Consider the following 23,680-nt stretch of genomic DNA (forward strand, 5'->3'; position numbering starts at 1 on the left):
ACGCTTATCCAAAGTGGATTTGGTCTGGAAAGGCTTATAAAACCTTCCACATGACTGGCACCGTGCAGGGATAAACAGAACTCTAAAATCCGACCAAGTATGCCCTCATTCAGCCTGGATCCTTGGAGTGGCATACAGAGCGTCCACTGCTCAAGATTCAATGGGTTGCTGGCCACACCCATATCTATGTCTCCAGGGACCCAATTTTGCACTCTGAAGGCTAAAAAGCAGTGTGGCCAAATATCTCAGGCCTCCAAGTCTTTCTGGTGTGGTTGGGGAAATAGTACAACTATATCCCCTGAAACAAGGAGCAGAGTTCTAAAGTAAACACCGAGAGAAGGAAAGCTCTCTCTAGGGCGGGCTATAGTTAGAGTGAAGGTGGGAAGGGTCTTAAAAGTTGGGAAGGGGACAAGACAGAAAATTGTGGAAACTAGATTCCCTTCCTTATAGCTAAAATTTTAAGAGGAAAAAAGGAGCTTAAAAAATGTTCTTGGAAATACCATTTCCAGTGAAATTTTCTGATTCTCCCATTCCAATGTCACTTCTCTGAGGTGTAAACAGAGGAGTTTCTGAGAAAGAGGTTGAACTTGCATTTCTGAGCAGTACTTCCTAGTCTTTATTTTGTTCCAAACTTCTAGCATTTCTATTGCCAAATCATTTAAGTCTCTTTCCAAATGGGATGAGTTGGGAGAGAAAGTGAGAGAGACCCAAGAATAGAACGATAGAAGACTCCAGCTGCAAAAGGGCATGTGCACAGTTAAAGCAAACTGCTGCTAAAGTCCAAGAAAATAAAAGCCTCTCTTAAGGTGGGAGTGAGTGAATTGAGTTCCTGGCTGGTTGCCAAGTAATGTCACTTTTCTGTGCCAGTTTCCTCATCTGGAAAGTGTGAATAATACTTGGTGTTTTTCCTATCAAAAAGGATTACTGTGAGATGTAATGAGGTGAGATATGGAAAATATAAGGCAGAATCAAGATGTTACTGAATAATAAAAATAGTCACAGTATTAGCTATTAGCTGTTATCCACTATAGCTCATAGTCTCGGATCCTGGATAGTTCTCCAGGATCTGGTTTTATCCCAGTTTTGGATCAGTTCACCCTCAAGTTCCTTGCTGAAGGATGGAGACCTGTCTGCCCTAGGTGGAGTTACCATTTCCTCCCGCCCTTTCTACTTATTGTTTTTCAAATAGGCTCAGGGACTTCACACTTGCTGTTCTCTCCTTCCAGACTGCCACATGGCTGAGGCTTCTTGTTCACATCTCAGCCAGGATGTCACCTCCTCAGACAGACTTTTCCTTACTATCCCATAGACAGCAGCACCCTCCCCAGTCATTTCTAACCCATTACTCTGTTTTGTTTTCTTCATGGCACTATTACCTTAGAAAATCACCCTATGTACTCATGTATTTACTGATGTATTGCCTTCAAGTTCCAAGGGAGCAAAGAGTTTGTTTTGCTCATCCCAGCATCCAGAACAGTGTTTGTTGAATGACTTCACCATTTACTCTGCCTGAGCCCAGGAAACAACCTTTTATTAGAGCCAGCTCCAAAAGGCAGATGGCTTCCTCGTGGACAGGAAAGTCAGGGGCGGCGATAAGGCGTGGGAGTGTATGGGGAATGGTCATCAACCTGCTTCTTTCCCTTCTGACCCTGCTCTCTCCAGAGAAGGTAGAGAGTTAGCTTTTGCCTATCCCTTCCACCAGGCGCAGTCAAGGCCTCCGGGGCAGGGCCACCTCTGACCTGCCAACGGGTTGGTGGTAGTTCATTCTGGTTTGGGTCAGAGGCGTCCAGAGGGCGGGGTGGGCGTGTGGCGAGGGTGCAGGCGGGAAGGGCACGGGGGCGCCGCTCGGAGGGCCCCTCTGCCAGTGCGTCTCGGAGGCGCGTCCAGCCCACCCACTCGCGTGCCCACAGCTGCATTATTCCCTATAAGGATCTGAACGGTACGGGCGGCCCCGCCCCGTCGCCCCGCGCCCCCGGCCCCGCCCCTTTTTTGGAGGGCCGATGAGGTAATGCGGCTCTGCCATTGGTCCGAGACGGCGGGCCTCGCGCGCCCGAGAGGGGGTGCCCGGGGGACCCGCGCTATATCACTCGGCCGCCGGGCTACCGCGTAGAGCAGGCAGCGGGCGGACGCTCGGACAGCTTCTCCTCCTCCTGTTCCTCCGGCTCCTGCTCCAGCTCCCGCTGCTTCGCCCGGAGAGATTGCCCACCCGCCCAGTCGTGCGCCAGCGCCGAGGCAGCCTCGCCGCACCCCATCCCGTCCCGCTGGGCACTCGGAGGGCGGCGCGCCCGAAGCCAAAGTTGCCCCGCAAGGGAGGGCGGGCGAGCTCAGGCTGAGGCGACCCCGCCGGCGGCGCGCAAGGCAACTTTGGAGAGGCGAGCAGCAGCAGCGGCAGCGGCAATGACTCCCTGGCTCGGGCTCGTCGTGCTCCTGGGCAGCTGGAGTCTGGGGGACTGGAGCGCCGAGGCGTGCACATGCTCGCCCAGCCACCCCCAGGACGCCTTCTGCAACTCTGACATCGGTAAGCGCTCCCGGTGTCCCCGCCAGAACCCCCGCGGTGCCATCTCGCGCGCTGCAGCCCGGACTTGGGCGCTGCTCTGGGTGGCATGGCGAGCCCCGCTCCTTTTCTCTGCCTGGGCTTGGGACGAGGTGGGGATACTCAGGTTCCTGGGGCAGGGGTTCCGGCATGACCGAGCGGGGAGATGCCCTGCAGAGAAACCCACAGAAGCTGAGTGAACCCCTTGCAGCCACCATGCTCTTTTAGGGCGTGAGGTCTTTACCGGTCCTTTTGACATCTGGAAAATTTCCCTTTTCACTATCACGGGAGGACGGGCCGAGGGGGAAAGGTGGGGAGAGTGTTTCTAAAACTTGGAATGCCAACTAAAGTGCTGGGATGATGAACAGTTAAAAAAAGAAAGAAAGAAAGTTGCCAGCCATGTGCAGGGAAAGTTGCAGTAGAGAGAAACTTGAAGTTTTCACCATCTCCCCACTAAGTTCATTCTTTTCACTGAGACCTAACCCCGCCTCACACTCCCTAGTCAAGTGCTAACTGAGCTTCTTGGACTGCCAAGTTTGGGTGGATTTAAGGGGAAAAATGAGAAGAAAGCGGTGGGGTTGACCCTCCCCGGAGGAACTGTATTTGAGAGTGTTGATAGCAAGCAGGAGGTGGCGTGTGTGAGGGATCACTTATCACATAGCTGTGAGAATTCACAGGAAGGCTATTTTTTTTCCTTGAATGTGTGTGGGGAGGGGGAGACTGAGCAGTGGAAAACAGACTTGTCACCAAAAGAAAAAAGATGCCAAGGGTCACATCATGGTGACTATTCCAAATCGGACTTAGTGTCTTGATTAGAGACTCAGTAAGAAGTAGAACCATATCAACGGCCTTGAGAGTGTGCCCTGGGAGAATTTGTTTGGGAGTGTTCGGGACACTTGTGCATGGTTGGCCAGAGGTGGAGTAGCAGCTGGAAAACATCTCTCCTCTCCTTTCCAGCTCATAAGGCATGCAAGTCCAGTGACCCTTGCTCTGTGTGTGTGTGTACACGGGCTGGGGGGTGTGGTAGGACACAGTCTGGCCACCCTCTGCCTGTGCAGATTCAGAGGTGAAGAATGGAGCGTGTGTGTTTTAAGGACAGTCGTTAAGGGGAAAGAAATTTTCCACTGGGTCCTGGTGAGGGCCTCCACAAACGTGCTGCAGGGGAGGAGGGCGGGGAGGCAGGGGCCTGGCGGGGAGGGGCGCCACTGGTGGGCCTGGCGGGCCTAGAAGAAGCAAGGGAGGTAGCTGTGCTGAGCAGGTCAGTCCAGTCGGCAGGCACGGGCGTTTGTGTGGCCTGGGGTCACTCGTGTTAGCGGTTTCCTGGGGCCTGTGTTGTGCACCTTTCCCTCTCCCTGGGGAACCTGACTGGCCCCTGGGTTTGTGGATTGCCTGGAAGGATTCTCTGGGGCTGCCTGAGGCCTGGAAGCTTTTCTTTCTCCTCCTCTGACAGCCCTCACCCCGTGGGTGTCACTCCCGCCTGAGTAACGCTGGGAGCTGCTGGTGGTGGCAGCGGGCTCTGGTCTTGCTCAGGGAAGAGCACATACTCGGGGCCCGGAGCCAGCTGGAGTCAGGGCGTCGTCCCCCGCTTGACAATGGCTTGGGTGTGTTCCCTTGGATTTTGGTGTGTGGGGAGAGGGAGACCTCATGCCTCCCCCTTGCTCTTGGCTTTTGGGTTTCCACCCTGGAAGTTCACCAGGGAACAGTGGAAACAGGAGCAAGGGGACTGCTTCCAGGGGGGCCACTGCCTGACTCTGTTCACTGCTTAGGTTTCCTGCTGTGTGTCTGGGCTAACACAGAAAGTTTCTTGTAATTTCTCTGGATTTATTTAAGAAATCCTCCCACATCCCCCTCCTCAGTAGACTGCCCAGAGAAAAGCAAAGTTACCAGGAAGTACACCAAGACAAGAACATTATGGTAGCAACAATAAAAAAGAAACAAAAAAACTTCGATACTGCTGGCACCGACCCAGAACTGTTCTGCCTCAGTTTGGTGCACTGCACTAGCGGCAGGGATGAGATGATGCTTTTAAAAATGGGAGGTGTGGATGTGGGCTGCCGGCTCCTTGACCTCTGCTGCCTTACAGTACCCTGCTGGCGTCCAGTAGGTGGCTCCCAGTATTCCTAGCTCATAGCCCTTCTGGTTTCCAGTCTGTCTGGGTTGATGCCTGCCTGTTCTCTCCCTGAAGGAAATGTGTAGATGTTTCCATTCCCCTTGACCCCTACGACCCCACCAATCAATACTGTAGTCCATGAAAAATGCTTACGCCAGCCCACCAGCTTCCTCTTCCAGGACCTTCCTGGCTCTTTTCTCTTCGTGGCCGGGTGCCATGTTGCTGGGTGAAGGCCCTCTCTAAGGAATCCCCTATGGCCTTTCCTCTCCTTTCTCCTCATCCACAGGTGTCTCTTTTTGCCTTTCTCCCCCAAAGCCCTGGGGATTGGCATTGCCTTCTGGATGAGGAGGAGTTAAAAGGTGTTGCTATGGCAACTCCAGGCCCTGCACCCTAGCGAAGTGTTTAGAAGAATAAACTACATGCCGGCTTATAAAACATACTGTGGCAAAAAGAAAAGGACTTGGCAGCAGCTACGATGTCTGCGGCCCCCTCCCCACCAGTCGTTGCCCCTGAAACTCTTGACAAAACCTTGACTCTGGAGGAGGGAAGCGGGGGGCGGGGGACTAGGAATGAAGAAGGCAGCCTTGGCCTGCTTTCTGCTCCACAGCTCTGTCCAGCTAAGGAAGGGGTGGGCAGTGCCAAGAGCCTTCTGAAAATTGGGGTATGTGTGCCCATGCCTGCGTGCGTGCGTGTTTGCGTGTGTGTGTGTGTGTGTCTGTGTGGTTTCTGCAGGGGGCGGGAGCAGTAGAGAGAGAGAATTTTGCTTCAGAATGCCAAGCTCTCCTTTGCACAGAAGCATGGGGCTGTGCGATAGAGTGCTGGGGGCCTGCCCCCTGAGCCTGAGCCTGTTGGGAATTCAAGAGTGAGGCTCAGCTTGGGGGCCCACTGCCAGCTTTGGAGGATGGTCTCTGGATGTCTCCGAATTGTTTTGACAGGGACCAGTGCCAGCAGATTCTTTTGGTATCAGATCTGAGGCTGTGGTTTTAGCAAAGAAGCCATTTTCAAAGAAGCCTGATCTATTCTCTCTCACTCACAAACACGCAATTACACTTTACGCTGGGCTTTGTGACTTGAGGAAAATAAAAAGGATCAGACTTCAGAGAGGAGCCAGTCACTTGGGGAGCGGACCCAGGCTGTCGACATCTTAGTAACTCTGGAAAGAGGAGAGCTGCTGTTTGTAGAAGGAGGGAAGGGACATCTCGCAGACTCCCACTAGGTTCAAGCACTTCTCAGATCCCGTGTCTTTCATCCACCCAGCATCTTCAAGAGTAGGTATTACACCTATTGTTTTCAAAGGAAAACATTGAGTCTGAGAGAGATTGTGCTTGCTCAAGGTCACCCAGTTACTGTATGGTAAGGCTAAAGCCATTCTTAGTTACGCCATTCTTCCAAAACTTTTCAACTTTCAATTACCCTTGATATTCTAAGGCAGACGACGCTTCCTAGGACCAGGATGAAATGGACAGTTAACATTTGAAGAATGCCTTACTTATCTATTTGGGGAGTTTTCCTTAGAAATATGAAGACAGCCAAAATGGCCAGAGGTTTTAATTAAACATCATCTTATGGGACTGAGAACTAATTAACATCATCCTCATCATATTAGGGTATAAATAGAGAAAATTAAAGGAAAATTTCTAATGTTCTTTGGCTATTAGAACTGGAAGAGACCCTCAAAACCACCAAGACAAAGTAAAAGAAAGACTCAATTTGTCTCACTGAGGCCCAGGGAAAAGCAAAGCTAATGGGGGACAAGAGATCTTGGCCTTCAATACTCTTACCCTTCTGGGTGGGGATGAATGGAGGCCTCCCAGGGTGAGGTGCCCAGTCTATGCAGACTCCCAGTATGATGGGAGGAAAACCAGAGACAGTTAGGAGGCTGGGTGCTGGGCTGGCTGGAGAAGGTGCCCCTCCCACAGTTCTGTGTCCCTTTCACAGTCCCTGGATAGATAAGGCTAGAAAAGTGGACACAGAAGTGGCTTGGGTGGAGGGACTTTTGTTTGTTTTGCAGGAACAGCAGGAACCATTCAGCTCCACTGCTGAATGGCACATTCCAAAAGGTTCATTAATTAAAAACAAAAACAACAACACAATTCTCCATTGCATTTAGCTTGTACCATTCCAGCCAGTATGGACAAGGAGGCCCCTTCTTCTAGCCTTTGTCATAGTCAACTCCTGGGTGGCCTGGAGAGGCAGTGTGTGGTGGCAGAAAGGCTGTGGCATGGGCAGAGCTGGGCTTAAATCCTTCCTCTGGGGCTTGTTGGCTGAATGCACTTAAGCATGTTATTGGGCATCTTTAAGCTTTAGTCTCCTCATTTATAAAAGGGGAATAATAATCTGTACGTCCTTGGACCTTTAACTTTTACCCACATTTAAAAAATTACAAGGATAGTATGGATACATTCTATGACTATGTGTGTATGTATCTGTGTGTACATCGATATCCATCCATCTATCCATCCACCCATCATCCATCCATATCTATCTATCTATCTATCTATCTATCTATCATCTATCTAAAATCAGATAAGGGTGAAGTCCTTTTTGATCACTTCCTCTAATTCTAGTCCCTTCCCTATGCATTTACATACATAGGTACTCATAGAAAATTTATAGTAGTTTTTTACCTTGGAAACATGAGTGGTAGAACACCATAAATAGTGGAATACCAATATAGCATTCTCTTTTTCAATGAACAATGTGTTAGGTTGTTCTCAGTTAATATACATATAGATCTACTACATTTTTATAATGTATAGAACTCCATAGGGTTATACATTTTAAAAACTAATTATGGAGTGATTACTATTGCCAGGCACCATTCTAAATAAGTAACATGAATTAACTCATTTAATTCTCTCAAAAGTCACATGAGGCAGGTATGCTACTGTTGTCTCCATTTTACAGATGAGGAAATTGAGACTTAGAAAAATTAGGTAACTTGTTCAAGGTTGCTGCAGAGCCTGTATTTAAACCCCTGAAGCCTGGCTCTAAAATATAATCAACTACTATACTATATATTACATTATATAATGTATCATATTATATACTATATTGTTATATACTATTTTATTACTATACTAATACAATAGCCCTATAGGTAAGGTATATATTTATTTAGCCATTCCCCTACTGATAGATATTTAGGTTTCTAACAGCTTCTCATCCTCACAAAGAGCACTACAACAAGTAGTCATCGTACAATCCTCTTGTTCATATGCATGGATATTTCTCTATGGCAAATATACAACTTGGAATTATTGGACATAAAGTATGCGTGAATAGTTCCTGACAATTTGCCATCCAGAATGGCTGTGTAACACAGTTCTTTTCAGATATGCAACATGCAGAGATGGAGGAACTATTACAGCCCTGTGCTGGAGATACTTTCATGCTTCTTTCAAATGGGAAAACAATTAATGAATTTTATTGACTTTCTGAGTTTTTTTCCCTTTTTGCTTGTCCCTTTATCCCTTTGACAGGGAGCAATATTAAGGCTACTGAGACCAAGTTGATGGGAGCATTTTTGTAAGGAGAATGGGGCTTACTTACGTGCCAGGAAAGCCATGGCCTTTGACTTGTTGCAGTTTTGTATTAATTCAGTTGCAGATGGTTTTATTTTTATTTTGCTTTAATACGAAGCAATGGGCCTTTCATTACACTAAGCTGCTTGTCTTCAGGATTTGACACGAACCCAGGTTCGTGTTTTGAAGACATCTGTGCTGTGCACAGGGTCTTATTTGCTGGCTCAAAGATGTCCCTTAGTTGAATAGGCCTGGCCAGGCTCATGGTGGCAGCAAGGGGACACATCCCTTTGTCCCCCTTCTCCCCTTGTCATTCAATTTGGATGGTGCTTGGATGAGAGTGGTGGGATGGCCATAGGATGGAGATGGACAGTGGAGAGGGGGCAGGGTGGGTCCTGGCCAAGAAGAGATGCTGGAGTCTCATCTTGATGGGAGCTAGAAGGGCTAGTTTAAGAGAGAATTTAATCACTGTTGTGATTAAAACCTTTCAGTGGACTGTTGGGACAAAGTGTCATAAAATGGCTCCAACAATGGCCAGTCTGGCCCCTGCCTACCTTTGTCATCATCACTGGCCCTTCCAGCTCCAGCTGTTCACATTCTCTCTCTGGGTCTTGGCCCATGCCCTCCCCTCGATTTTGAATACCCCTTGTTAACTTCTTATTCTCCGCATCTCACTTGGTCCCTTTTCCCTGCCCACTTCCTGGCACTGGTGCAGAATAATCACACCTTGACCAAATTTAAAACATGTCGAAAAACACCATTCTTCAGAGCTGCTTGGGAAATTCCCAGAGGGGGTTATTCTTGGGCTGACCTAAGGGCTGTGTACTACTCAGAGGGATGCATCTAACCCTCCTAAGAGAGGAGGCATCTGCTATGTTCTCTGCATTACTTGATAAGTTCAGCCCCACCTTCTGGACATAATACGCCACCACCCTCCCAAAGAAAAATCTCCTTTTTGGCATATCAGTAACCCTACCAGGTGGAGACTGCCCACCCCATCTGCCTGGTGAGGCCAGAGAGGTGAAATCACTCGCCCAAGATCACACCATTAAGAAACAGATGAACCAGAACCTACATTTGCTTAGTCTACCTCCAAATCTGTGTCCAAATCAGTATAGACTAAGGGCTAAGGACTCTTTGGATTTGAGAAGATGCTACTCCTTTTGTAACTTCCCCACACTGGTTTTTTGATTCCCTGCTGTTGGGGTTTTCCTCCATATGCTTCTCTTTGATTTTTTTCCATAGCCAGCCTCTGCAGCCCCTGCCTCCCCTGCCACCCCCAGGTTTATTACAGTACAGCCCTAACTAAACCAAGCCTCGCACCCTATGTCGAATTCCTAACCAAGTACTCTTTCCATTTAATCAGCAGTTCACAGCCTTTTCAACATCACGGACTATTTTTATTAATTTTCCTTCAATGGATTTCATGTTTGGAAAATCACAACCTCATGTCTTGGGTGTTGATTATTTTTCCACTACAAAAACCAGTTAAACTATATGTGTCACTGCTGACCATAGCCAGTCATTATTCTGATATAATCAGCTAATACAGTTAACTGCAGCCCAAAGCAAAGAAACCTGGTGTCTGCCTAAGCCTGGGAAGCACTCTCATGGGTTATTGGATGATGGCAGTGTATGATTTGGGCTGGTTCACTGAAGTGCTGAAAAGAGCTCACGGACCTCTTGTAGGCTGCTGTTCTTCGCCCCTCTTTTCTTTCACACCAGTTTGCCACCTCTCCTCCTGTGGGCAGGTCCACACATCTCCCACCCTTGCCGATTTCTAGGTTGCCCACAGCGCTGAGAACAGGGCTGGCGGAGGTGGTGGGTAACCGATGTGTCCTGGTTGAGTTGCCTAGCCATTCAGAGGGGGTGACCTGGGCTCCTCCTATTTATCTGTTTTCCTGTGTTAATCTCTGACAGGCTGGAGCTGATGAGTACTGACTTTAGCTAAAGGAACTCACTAAATAGCGTTTGACAGGAGGTCACAAGGTGTCTATCCCAGCCGCAGTGGAACTAAGAGGCCTTTTTACTTGGCTGCTAAAAAACTAGTGTCTAGAGGAGGGGAGGGGGCCAGGACAACTTTTCCTGATGCCTTTAGAAGCCATCTGCGAGGCTGGGGTGGTCCGGCTGCGACAGAAGTGACGGTCCATGCTGCCCAACACCCAGTTATAATTTATGTTCACGTAAAGCCTGTCACCTAATGGTGGCATCCACGGTGCCGGGCGTAGAGACCTTAAGTATTCCCAGGCCTGCAGCCACCTGCTTTTTGTGGGGGTGGGGAAGGGAAGGAAAGCGGAAAGGTTGGCTTCAGAGAGCCCAAGGGAAAGTTTAGCGGGTGGAAAAATAGAGTCCTTGGATGACAGAGGGTGGGGAGGGCGGGAAGAGGGGAAATCCAGAGCAGACCGGAGCCATTCCGGAACCAGAGACTTTGAATATTAGTTGGCAGTTATTTATCCCCACCACCCCCGCCCCAGGCCATCTTTGATCCCTCTCAGAATGAGGGCGCCGGGCACCAGGTAGTTCAGTTGCCTGCAGAGAAGCAATGTTCATTCAGAAATCTCAGAGCTCTTGCAATCCCCAGGTTAGAGCATGGGGAAGGTGAGCCTCGTAACCTGGGTCAGGCTTCATGAGGATGTGGTTTCGTGACGTGAAGGCTCATGGTGTTTGGCTAAGGTGCTTGCAGTTCATGAATTAGGATGGATCTCCTTTTGATTTAGACTTGATCATCACCAATAGACTCATAGCCTTTGAGATTTGGAAACATAGTACCTCTTGTGAACTCTGCTGCTCACCTAGTGTGGTTAAGTTCTCTGGCCTCAGTTTCCTCATCGGCAAAATAGGGGGAATAATAGTATGTACCACACTGGGTTGGTGACTAAGTGAAAAAATTCAGGGAAAATGTTTAGTACAGAATCTGCCACATACCAAAGGCTCAACAGATGTTAGCTTTTCGTAGTAGTGTTGTTATATTATGTGGCAGAGGGGGTATTCTCACTTTATTACTGGTGAGGAAAATGGGGCTCTGAGAGGAGGCAGGATGTTTTCCAGGGTCACATACAGAGAGCTGCGTTTCAGCTTGAGACCCCCTCCCACCCAAGTCTAATGCTTTTCCACTTTGTCCCACTGCTTCGCACAGGACAGAAAAATGAAGTTCCCGCTCTATATTTTCACGATTCTCCACATTTTGGAGTCTTAAGTCTACTTGATCTTATTTGATTATCACAACATTCCCACTGAGGAAAGCAGGACAGTGAGGGGTCATCGTTCCCATTTAACAGATGTGGACAGTGAGAACTAGTGTGGTTCAGGAGCTCGGCCACACAGCTGATACATGGAATTGGGATTGGAACCAACTTCTTTCAAGGCCAAGTCCTTCACTCTTTTCCAGGGTCAGGGGCCTCCCATCCCTCTTCAGACTGCTTCAGCACGTTTGCCTCTGGTAGTCACAGGGGGTAGATGCTGGGGTAGTCAATGGGAGGGCCTGGGAAATGGTGATATTGAACTTGAATATCAAGTCTACCCCAGGGTTGGGAGATGTGCAGTGTCCAGGAGTGAGCACTGGCTGGGAGTCAGGACACCTGGGGTCTAGTTCTAGGTCTCCTCCTGACTCTAGAATCACCCTGGTGATGTCCACCTCCCTGGATTTCAGGCTCTCATCTGTGAAATAGCAGGACTGGCTCTATGTGGTGTGTATGCACTTTTCCCCCACTTATATTTATGGTAACTGATGTTTTCCTGAATGCCTACTATGTGTCAAGTATTTCTGGCTTTAAGTTCCTTTGGAAGGGGCTCTTTATCTGAATAATTGAGCACCTAAATCCATCAACAACACCTTTTAGGAGGTAAGTTCTTTAGAAATGTGGTCTATAAAGACAAGAGCTAGGATCTCTGTGGTTATGAAAGCAGATGAGGGCTTCGTCTGAACAAAACCGCTAATGAGCCGATGTACTTTATCAGATGACATATTTGATCACCAGACTTCCTGCTGAAGCAGAGCTGATGTGCCAAACAGATAGCAAACTTGCAGACCTAACTGATGGCTAGAATTAAAAATCAAGGTCACTTCAGTGTCTGTCATTGATCACTGGAGGGCTTGGTAAAAATTCTTTTGAACCCCATTAACACCACTGCTGAAGCTGACAGAGAAGAGGTGGTACTGAGACTCAGTGCTCACGGGAACAAGGCCTTCCTGATCCATGGTCTACCGGAGCAGCCCCTCGCTCCAGAAGATTTGATTCACGGCTTAGCTCAAACATCCCTATATGAGAAAACTCCCCTCATGGAAGACTGGCTCGTATAAAGACCTGTGATTAAGATGTGTGTCATCTGATGGAACCTTTGTTTAAATGGATGAGGAGGGGGTTTGGAAGACCCAGATCAAACATGAGCCCTATTGAGCAACTGCAGTGCACTCCCTTCCCCAACAATAGGACAGGGACCCCCAAAGATCTTGCGACTGTGGCTTCCTGATAGAAGTACCCAGCAGAAGGACTGAGAGATGTGAGAGAACCCTAACAACATCCAGGTTGTTCTCTGGGATGCAGTTCTGAACAAATGGGTGTGGGTGTGGATTCCAGTTCCTTCCTGATTGCTTCTCTTTTGGCCTGGGTTTCCTCAGCTCTCATCTAGGTCAGATCATAAACCCAAATGCCTACAGAGGCCAGTCATTGGAAGCTGCATGTTTGCATGTTAAACATATTGAATTATTACTCACGTCTACCAAAAAACATATATGTGTTTCCCCACTCTCTTGTTTTCCCACTTTGGAGTAATGGATGGGTACTAAAAATTATTTCTTTATTATAAGACAAACAACAAAACAGTGGGCAAATATGATGAAATTAGTGAATTATCTTTGGCGTTGGAATTGGGGGGAGCGATAGAGAATGGTGACGACTATGGAGAACTGAATAGTTCATGTCCCTTCAGAAGGGCACAGCTGCTGTCCAGCTCCAATCTATCAGAATGTGAGTCCAGTGCTGCCAGATTTCCAGTCTCTTAGGACAAGCTAGAAATCCAAGATTTTAATGTGAAATCTGATTTTTAAATGCTGGCACAATTAAAAAGAAACACACACACGTACACACGCGTGAGCCAAACAAAACATGTCCCTGGGCCAGCTTCAGCCCTATGGATCACCAACTTTGTGACCCTGAGTCCAGATAATCTCTTGAATTTCCTTTGGGTTGTAGGATCTCTGAGTGAATAAGACCAACTGCTTTCTCAGGCAAAATGATGTACCTGTCCTCTGTGTCCCCAGAGAACACTGCTCATGCACTTGTTATCACACTTTCTGTGCTTTCTGAGGTGGTTAGGAGCACAGGTCCTAGAGTTAGACTGCCTGGTTCAAACCTTGGCTCCATTAATCAATAGCTTTATGATCCTGGACAAGTCAATCCTTCTCAGCCTCCTTTTTCTTATCTGTAAAATGGAGGATGCCATAATAGGACTCTTAGGCTCCTAGGGTGGTGGGAGAGTTCATTGAGATGATGGGAGTCACCGGCTTGGCCCACTGCCCGGCATGTAGTGAGAGCTTGATAAACATCAGCCATCTTATTATTACCACTAGGTGCCTCCCCCTAGATGGTGAGCCAGCTGGAGTACAGGGAATCACACACTACTCTCCATCCATTGCCCAGTGCATAGTAGGCATGCAATAGAAGTATCTTGAATGATGGACTTCCCTGGTGGCTCAGTGGTTAAGAATCCACCTGCCAATGCAGGGGACACGGGTTCAAGCTCTGGTCTGGGAAGATCCCACATGCCGCGGAGCAACTAAGCCCATGCACCACAACTACTGAGCCTGCGCTCTAGAGCCCACGAGCCACAACTGCTGAGCCTGTGCACCACAACTACTGAAGCCCGCATGCCTAGACCCATGCCCCGCAACAAGAGAAGCCACTGCAACGAGAAGCCCGCGCACCGCAACGAAGAGCAGCCCCCTCTCGCCGCAACTAGAAAACGCCCGTGCACAGCAATGAAGACCCAAAGTAGTCAAAAAAATTAATTAAAAAAAAAAAGTATCTTGAATGAATGAGGGCATTCGAGGAAGAGAGCCTTCCAGCCTTTCCAGGCAATGGTGCACTTAGCTTGCGTGTGTGTCAAAGAGAGAGAGAGACAAAAGGAAAACCAGTTTTGACATGCTGGGCACGACCAGCTCAATGAAAAAATGCTGTTCTAAGCTGCTAAGATAGCAGATAGTGTGCTAAACAGTGGCGTTGTCTTGGGAAATACAACCGAAGCTATTGCCCATCCTTTTCCAAACAGAGAAGGGACGAGACGTCTGGGAAACCAAAGTGCAGATGTTGAACCTTGGGTGCTTACATCATGGGAGCTTTGGCAGCTTGACGGATTTTATTTATTCAGGGCCCCTTTAAGCCAGAGGAGATTCCTAGAGGCTCTTAAAATTTAATGCCCCACCTGGATAGTTAACATCTGTGTTTTATTTTGTTTAAAAAAGTTAACTCCAAATAGTTCAAATTCCTTTGGTATTCCTGAGAGAAGAGTTTCTTACTGGGCAATGCACAAGCAGGGATGTGGAAAGGGTAAGGCTAGATCCGCACCTTCTGGGAGAAATAATACTGCGTGCCTCAAACGTGGGCCATGTATGTAATTTTAAATTTTCTTGTAGCCGCTTTTGAAAAAAGGAAAAAAAAAACCCATGACGTTAATTTTAATACTATTCATAATCCAATATTCCAAAATATTATCTTTCCAACATGTCATCAATTTAAAACATTATTAATGGGGTTTCAATTTTTTAAGTTTTTGAAATCCAGTATGTATTTTAAACTCACAGCACATCTCAGATTGGACTAGTCACATTTCAAGTGCTTAATATCCACCTGTGGTTAATGGCCACCTCATTAATAGGACAGTGCAAGTCAAGACAGGATATGTGAATGCAAGCCATCTTTTTTCTCTCCTCCTTGTTTTATGAGCTGTGCACAGAGATGTGGGGAAACTGGAGGTACACTGGGGCTACTGACTCAGCTTTGCTACAGGTGACTTTCAGGCCACAGGTCCCTGTGTTGTGATACTGTAGAAGCCATCTGACTCCTGCTCTCACTTGACAAATGGGGAACTGAGATCCAGAAAGGTAGAGGAGGTTGGCGTAAGAGATAGAGCTGGAAATAGAAAAACAGTACTATTTGATGATATCTAACATTTATTAAATCATTTTTATATTCTAAGACCTTTTCATGCATTATCTCCTTAAACTCTCATAACCACCCAATGAGAAGGCAGTGTTATTTCTGTTTTGCAGATGAAATGATCTCAGTTTAGAGGAATTAAATATTAAAGTGGCTAATATTAATTGACAGCTGTTCTAAGAACTTTATATACATATTATATTAATTCTACTATTTAATATAAACTTTCATATTAGGAATTATTATTATTATGATCACCATCATTCCACTTTACAGATGGGAAAACTGAGGCTGAGAAAGGCTAAGTAACTTGCCTAAAATGCCACTAGTATGGTGGGGTCAAGATTTGAGCCCAGCCTGCCTGACTCCAGAGTCTGAGCTCTTAATCACAACTTATGCCCAAGGTCACCCAGCCACACAATGGCACAGCTAGTATTTGAGTTGGGATGTCTGTTCCCTGGTTCATGGTCTTTCTTTACCATCCCACTGTACTGCCTGGATCACAACCCTGTTGATTCCTAGCACTTTCTGCCTCGCTCTGCTGCCAGTAATGACCAGAACAGGAAGGCTCTGGACTCTAGCACTGATTGAAGGGTCCAGGCAAAACATCTCCTCTGGCTTGGCTGATCCTAGGCTGCTCTAGCCCACGAAGGCCAAATTCCTGGCCCAGTGGAGGAGGGTGAGAAGAACACTTGTCCCTTCTGCCTTCCCAGTTGGGCGAGGTCAGTGTACCAGGTTGGAAAGTGGTATGTGCCTAATTGCAGGGGGGAGGCTGAGAGGATTAACACTCTTTAAATAGACATCAGGAAACTAAGAATAGCTTTGCTGCCTGGAAATTGATGGGTATTCCTGACCACAGGCCATCCCACTTAGTAGGTGCTCAATAAATGCGGTGAACTACAGGAATAAACAAATACTGAAAATGGGTCATTGGGAGAGCCCTTAGCCAGTAAGACTCTGTGCTCTGTATAAAAAGAAATTTAGACTGAGGTTATCTGAGTCTTCCTGCAGTCTGGAGACCTCTGTTACCTTTACTTGTTTACTTTTGTAGTCTTGAGGCCAATGTCTTTTTGGCCAGGAGAAGAGCAGGTGGTTAGAATGCCAGGGAAAGACAAGTTTTCCCCTTATTTCTGGCTTGTTGCCTGCTATCCCACCAGGCTGGAAAGATGGGCATTACTTCCTTTTGTCCTATTATCAAGATTTTGGTGTTCCCTAGAGTACTTTGCAGATTCCAGTCCCTTGGAGCCTTAAGGTGGGAACCTCCAAATTTGCCATCAGACCTGGATCTATCCCTTAACACGGAACTCCTGGGTCCTTACTGAAGGTTCCCTCATTGTCTGGCTCCAAAGAATTGAGGTTGCTTTCCTGGCAGAAATTCGGCACTACCACCTCTTGTAATTTATCAGGTGAGCTGTGAGGATAGGAGCAGGGAAGATTTCCTTGGACGGTGGGAAAGCCTAAAGCAGTGTTTCCCAGGGCGTGATTCTCCACATACCGTCGTAAGAAATGTTCTTTCAGCCAACGCATTTAGGAAAGCTGTTTACTGTATTCTCCCTTGGAGATGCACAATGACCATAAGCAGGGTAAAGGCTCTGAGAAGTCCTGCTGCATGGTAACCTGTTTAGCTCTGCTTAATCCAGTGTTTCCTAAACACATCTAATCCAGGAACCAATTTTTCCCAAGAAGCACCTATGAACCCCGTTGGCAAGACACTGCCCAGCTGAGGATTCTGAAAACCACTTTCGCCCACTTGCCTGCCCTGTGATTGTGGAGTAGGGAAGGAGACAGTTAAGAAATATCATCTGGGCCTCCCCGGTGGCGCAGTGGTTGAGAGTCCGCCTGCCGATGCAGGGGATACGGGTTCGTGCCCTGGTCTGGGAGGATCCCATATGCCGCGGAGCGGCTGGGCCCGTGAGCCATGGCTGCTGGGCCTGCGCGTCCGGAGCCTGTGCTCCGCAGCGGGAGAGGCCACAACAGTGAGAGGCCCGCATACCGCAAAAAGAAAAAAAAAAAAAAAAAGAAATATCATCTACGTTGCATAGGGAAGTTGCTCATCTAGGCTTGCCAAACAGAAATGGCTGCATCAGTGTGAGTAGGCACCTTGTAGGGGCTGGAAGAGAAAGGAGGAAAGGAGGAGTGACCCTCAAGGCCAAACACTGGCCAGATTTAATGTTCGTGCTCTGCCCCTGACTTGTTTTATAACCTTAGTGGGCCCAGTTCTGGGCATGCATCAGATTTGTAAACCCTAGTACCTTGCTTATACCATTAGGGGCTTGATGGAAGGAAAACGTGGCAACGTGAGGTATTTATGACTCGAAGGTCTGGGGCACAAGTACTGTGGAGAGAAGGTCATGGGCAGCAGGGGAGACGTACCTGTGTGTCCCCACGCCTGGTCCCCAGGTGGTCTTAGCCTGAGCTCTCACCTCTCTGATCTGTACTTCTCTTAGATGAGCATCTAACCATTTTACAGACAGCAGCCTCTCTGACGTTCTGATTAAAGCTATACATACACATTTCTAGAGGTTCAGAAGAGACCTTGCTGAAGACCATCTATAATCATCCCTCCATCCACCCAATTCAGAACACTTGTCTGGAGAATCACTGAGTTGGCGATGGTGTGTTAAAACAACAAACAGAATAACCTACAATGTGAACTTGTCTGCAAGTTAGTGGCTCTGTGCATTCCGTGGTTGCTTAGAATGTTTTGGTGAATGAATGGATTGGATATTTTGCCTCAGTCTACACAGGATTTGAGGTGGTCAACTAGGGATTCCATTTCATGGTCTGTGGCTCTGGGCAAAGCAAGGACGGACACTTCCAGCCTTAGAGTGAATCCAGTATGTTCACACTGGTACCCAAAGAGTCTTAACTAGTCAAGGTCCTGGGGGGCAGCATGGGGTGTAGAAAAATGGGCCAGTGCCCCCAAAGGATAGGGCCCCAGGCCTGACTCTGTTCCCTCTGGCTGTGTGATTCTAGGTGAGTCACCTCCCCTTTGGGCGCCCCTGATAAAGTTAAGAAGAAGTCTTGGGCCCTAAGCATTGAGCATTCCGACCCCGGCTTTCCAAGTATTTAAATGGGAGAGGAAAGAGCAGGGTGGAGCTAGCAGAGGTAAAAGACTGGGTGTTTGCTCACCCCGTCCCCAGGGCTGGGCCCCCAGCTCTTGCACCATTAGCTCCTGTCACAAAGCCCACATGACTGTGGCCAGACTGAGGAAAAGCCTGAGGATGACTCAGTTTCCACCTGGGCCTGGGGAAGGGGACAGGGCTGGCAAGAGAGCAGCAGATAGGGCTCTGGGGCCAGGAGGAATGTGGGCTGGGGAGGAATTCCCTGTCCTGGGGCTCTGATGCCACAGGCCAGGCAGGCGGTGGATTCCTAGCCAGTGGGGTCACCTGGCCCCTGCCACTCCTCCTTGTCCCCTCCTTCATAATTTCCTATTTCCTGCCCCCTTCTCCTCTGACATGTTATAAATAACCTCTGAGGCTGGCCTCTGGGCTTAAGCATAGGTGAGCTGGAGGAAAGTGGAGGGCACAAAGGTGGAGCTGCATCCTGCACTTGCCCAGGGGGTCACAGGGTTTTAGGTTGCTCAGGAGAATTTTGTTTCCTTGTTTTTTCCACTAGGGAGTGAGGTAGTGAAAGAGGAAATAATCTGTGTTGGCTTGAGGAGGCTTGGCCTCCCTTGGGACAGTGCTGGGTTTTATGCCTGCAAGGAGCTGCCGCTCTGCTGCCTGCAGATGCCAGGGCCATGGGGCTGAGAGGCCTACAGAGAAGGCATCTCAGAATACTCAGAGGGTGGGCACCATGTCGGCAGGACCTGTGGCTTCCTTCCCAAGCCCCGCCTGGTTCTGTGTGGGAGGCTGCACAGGCAAAAGGCTGTGTGTCAATCTCCTTCTCCTTTGACTGCCAGCCATGTCATGCATTGAGACCATCAGACATGGGCCTCAATCACCATCACCTCCCAGTCTGGCTGCCTCGGCCCAGCTGAGTACATGGCTTCCACGACTGTGTAAAGGTCCCGCAAGTATGTCTGCTATGGACACATTCATTCCTTGAACAAAGATTTATTGAACGTCTGTGTTCCAGGCACCGGACAAGGTTCTGAGGCCACTAGCCATGGCCCCCCCTATCCTCAAGGCCATGGCTCAGCCTGGCCCTCTTCTGGCTGTGGCTCTGCCCTCCCTCCTCCATAATTCCAGCTTGGACAGGTGAATACCTACAGGAAGCACACTCAAGGGCCCCCTTTCACACCTCATCTTTTGTTTTCAAAGGTTCAGAAAAGAGAAAAGGGGGATTCTGAAGTGGCCAGTGTATTAAATTCCTTGTAGCCCATTCATTGCCTGACTTCCTCTTCTGCCCATGGGCCCACAGAAGTTCTTACATTCATGATGTGATGGTTTTCTATGGTACCCATCCTACCACATGGCTTCCTTGGAAACCCATTTTTCATTTTTTTTCTGGAGCCCAAGAGCATCGGGACTTTTTCTGTGTGATGTGTGGCTTAGGCTGCCAACATCTAGAGGGGGTGCCTTTTCCTGATTCACATGAAGGCCAATATAGGTATCGCTCCTGGTTTGGCAAGGGCAGTGAGTCAGACCTCTTGCCTGGCCAGGCCCTCTCTGAGGCTAGCTCTGTATCCAAGACCATCCTCATTGCTTCTGGACATGACCATGGGTTGTTCCCAGCATTCCCTTCTTTTTCTACCATGGGTGTGTGTGTGTGTGTGTGTGTGTGTGTTGTCCCTTCTTTTTCTACCATGGGTGTGTGTGTCTGTGTGTGTGTGTGTGTGTTTTGTCCCTGCTCTGCCTTCTACCCATTCTACTGTAGCTCCTGGCACCACCTGGGGACCTGGAAAAGCTAAGCCTGGGGACAAAGCCTGGAATCAGGAACCAATAGGCACCCATCTCATTGGCATTTTTTAAACCTCATTTAGGGTGGGGGCAGTTTTCAGAGTCAGACTGATATTTTTCTTGACTCACGTTTCAATGGAACATCTTGATTCTGCAACATGCTTGCAGAGATGGGCACAGACCATGGAGAATTCAAGTCCTGGCATCACCAGGACCTGGTTACTTCCAGATGCCAGGAAGCACCATAGGGAGGGGGGAGGGGTTGGGGATCTGGGATACATTCTGGGGTAGAGAATCACAGAAGCTCACTCATATCTATTTGTAATCCAAGTCTAGAGATGGTGGTTCTTGGAAGGAGGAAAGGAGACTTACTGGATAAGAAGTACTGTGTGAATGATAAAGAGGCTGAGCAGGTTTTGCCAGACGTTGCTAATTAATTCTCTCACTGCTTATTTTATAGATGCTAAAAGTTAGGGAGAGATGTGTTCATCAGCTTCGAGGCCCCTGAGCCAAACATGACCAATCTGAGAAATCCAGGTGACTTCATGCTTTTCCATGTCCCAGACCTGCACTAGAGAATATTTCTGGGCCTGAAGAATCCTTCTCTAGGTCTGATTGGAGAGACAGTGGAGGGTGTTAGAAAGAGATGGAGCTCAGAGTCAAACAGACTTGAGGTTGAATCTCAGCTCTGTCTTTTACTCATGGGGTAAGTGTGACTAAAATGCTGTAAATTCTGAGCCTGTTTCCCCACCTGCAGATGGGAAAGATCTCATTTGTAATGCAGGGCTGATGGGAAGATGGGTGAGATATGCTAGGGGCTCTCAGCGAATGTTGAACTGAAGCTGGATTGAAAAACATGTCTTTTACTTTCCAGTGAAGATCTGTTCTCTCTCTGTCTCTTGCTAACAACTAAGATGTCAGCAGTGCTATGATAATAAAAACAGAAGCCAAGAAAACGTTGGTATGGCTCTTCATGGAAGTAGAGTTTATAAAAATGAATATATTGGAGAGACCAAAGAAAGGTAAATGACTTTGAATGGAGGAAGGATGGCTGGAGATCTGTCTTCTCTGGTCTTAAGGCTGGTTCTGGGATCAAAGAATGAAGAATATCAGATCAGATGGAAAAACAGAGGTCAAGAGAGGGGAAGCCCTTTCCCAGGGTCACACAGCTGGTTGGGGAATAGGAGAGGCAGTGTCCAGTGACTGCATTCCTGGGCCAGGTATTTATCATTGCCCTGTGTTTTGTCACCCTATGCCCCCTCAGTGGGGCGGACACTTTGGAAAGACAAAAGTCACCCTGGCACTCACTACCCCATGCTGCCTGCTTCTGATTTCTCTGAGAGAAGCTGGAGCCCTCCCATCTGTCCTTTCCCCGCTGCCAGCAACTAGTTTGTTTCCTGTGCTGATGCCTTTGGGGATTTCCAGATAATGTCCCTGGTCCGGGCGGAGCCGTGCAGAGAATCCTTGCACTTGCATTCCCATCCTCATGGAGTTTGGTCTCTCACCTTCATGGGCTGCTGATGGGAAAGGCAACTGGTGTGGCCTCTTTGGAGCACAGTCTGGCACCAAGAACCAAGAGCCTCAAAATACACTTTAACCAGCAATCTCACTTCTAGAAATCTAGTCCAAAGAAATACTTAAGCAATGGGGTCCATGGCTGCATTGTTTATAATTACACATACAAAGAGGATTCATCTAAATGTCTATCATGAATAGATTGCTTAAATTTATGGTGTACTCATACAGTGGACTACTGAGTGGCCATATAATGGCTTGAGTTAGTCTCTATTTAATGATATGGAGAGGTTCCCATGATGCACTTCTGAGTAGCAGAAACCAGTTTGTTTTTTAAAAAAATGATACGAATATTTATATGGATGCTTAGAGGGCAGTTTTAATACCTATATACCAAAACATCTCTGGTTTGTGAGATTTTAGGTGATTTTAATTTTGACCAGTATATTCTGGAAAATGAAATTTCACAATGGTGACACATTAGTTTTACAATCAGATAACAGAACAATGGTGGGAAAGTAAGGACTCAGCAGATCCCCTGGATTTGGGTGTGCAGCATTGTGGGAAGGCAGCAGTAGACTGCCTTCTTTGGCTCATCTTTGGCTCCTGGTCAAGCAGGGGAACTCTTGTGTCCTGTGGTGGGTTCCCTGGGAGCCCCTATTGCCCATCTATCCTGCTCCTGAGGACCTGAGCTGGATTTCCTCTGTCTCTGAGGGACCTACTCTGGGTGGGACCTGCTGACTTGCCACAGGGGATGTAGGAGGGGGTGTTCTCATTATGGGCTGTGGGTAGGGTGGGTTTCCTCTGCTTCTCTTCTAAATAGATGAGACAGATTTGCACCTGGGGGGGGGTTGCCAAAAAGAGTAACCTCTGAGAAACCAGGATGCAGTGGACCCTGTCCCAGCCCAAAAATAACTAGGGTGCTGTGGATCGGCATAGAGCTGGCCAGGCTTGGAGGGATACGGTCTGGAACTGGGTTAGCCAACACCAGTGGGAATAGCAATTGGAGGGAAGGAACAGTGTTGCCAAGAGAAACTTGGGTCCTGAATGCTGGGCTCTGGACACAGCCCAGTGATTGGATGAGGCCAGAAGAGACTTGGTGGGCTCTCATGGGGGTGGGGAAGAAATTCTGCACCCAGAGTGAAAAGATCTGAGTGGAATCCTCAGTCATCCATGCTGTCTTAGGCAAGTCAAATGACCTCAGAGCCCACATCTTCAAACCTATGAAACTGGGTATTCCTACAATCCCTTGCCACATGGTGGTTGTAGGGTAAGAGTGTATGACAACTATGGATGTAAAGGTAATGGACTGGCATCTTAGGAAGTCAGCATACAGAAAAGCAAAAAGTCACATTTAGAAAGTCAGAGAGCCCTTAAATGCCATCTCTCAGTAACTCCATCTTAGCCAGGTCTTCCTTTAGCATGGGGACGGATCACCATTTCTTCACTGGGCAGCCCCAGGTGGAGCAGCTGGGTTGTTTCTGGAGAGGAGGGGAGGGCACAACCTAAGACAGTCACATGCCATATCTCTGAACCCCATAGTCATATAGGGACTGAGACAACAGATCCCTGGCTGAAGCTTACTTGGGAATCAGAGGTGGGAGAAACTGGCCAGACATTTTAAACTTGAGGGAAAAAATATATATTTGTAGTAAAATATACATCGGTTTATGCCAATCAGAATCATCACCAAGTTCAGCTTGGTTAGAGGTGTATGTGTATAGTGCAAGTTCCCTGTACACATATTATTGAAGGAGGTTACTTTTAGTAGTTGAATAGGTTATTATTATGGCCCTCTTCACAAGAGACCTTCTGGTCTGTTTCCTCTCCTTTCGATGTCATTCTTTTGCTTCAAGACCAAGTGTTTCAGGCAAATGCCTTTGACACTGAGCAAAGAGATGGGGAAGGCAGTTTGCATTCACTCTGGCCCAAAGGGATGCTGCCAACCTGTGCAGCATACTACAACTGCCCATAGCAAGCAGAGAGCTTTTATAAGTAGA

At 47.9% G+C, this 23,680-nt stretch overlaps 2 protein-coding genes across 2 annotated transcripts in view; one reads left to right on the forward strand and one right to left on the reverse strand.

The window, feature by feature from the left end:
• Positions 1 to 23,680, reverse strand: part of SYN3 (synapsin III) — a 410,811-nt gene that overhangs the window by 234,262 nt on the left and 152,869 nt on the right. The gene's annotated exons all lie outside the window — the stretch shown is intronic.
• Positions 2,042 to 23,680, forward strand: part of TIMP3 (TIMP metallopeptidase inhibitor 3) — a 57,253-nt gene continuing 35,614 nt past the window's right edge. The window contains exon 1 of the mRNA XM_082634989.1: positions 2,042 to 2,518. Within this exon, the coding sequence (XP_082491115.1) occupies positions 2,398 to 2,518 (121 nt within the window). The 5' untranslated portion in view covers positions 2,042 to 2,397. The remainder of the gene's footprint in view (positions 2,519 to 23,680) is intronic.

This window comes from Mesoplodon mirus (genome assembly GCF_964341445.2).
Source record: "Mesoplodon mirus genome assembly, chromosome: 11".
NCBI classification, from domain to species: domain Eukaryota; kingdom Metazoa; phylum Chordata; class Mammalia; order Artiodactyla; family Ziphiidae; genus Mesoplodon; species Mesoplodon mirus.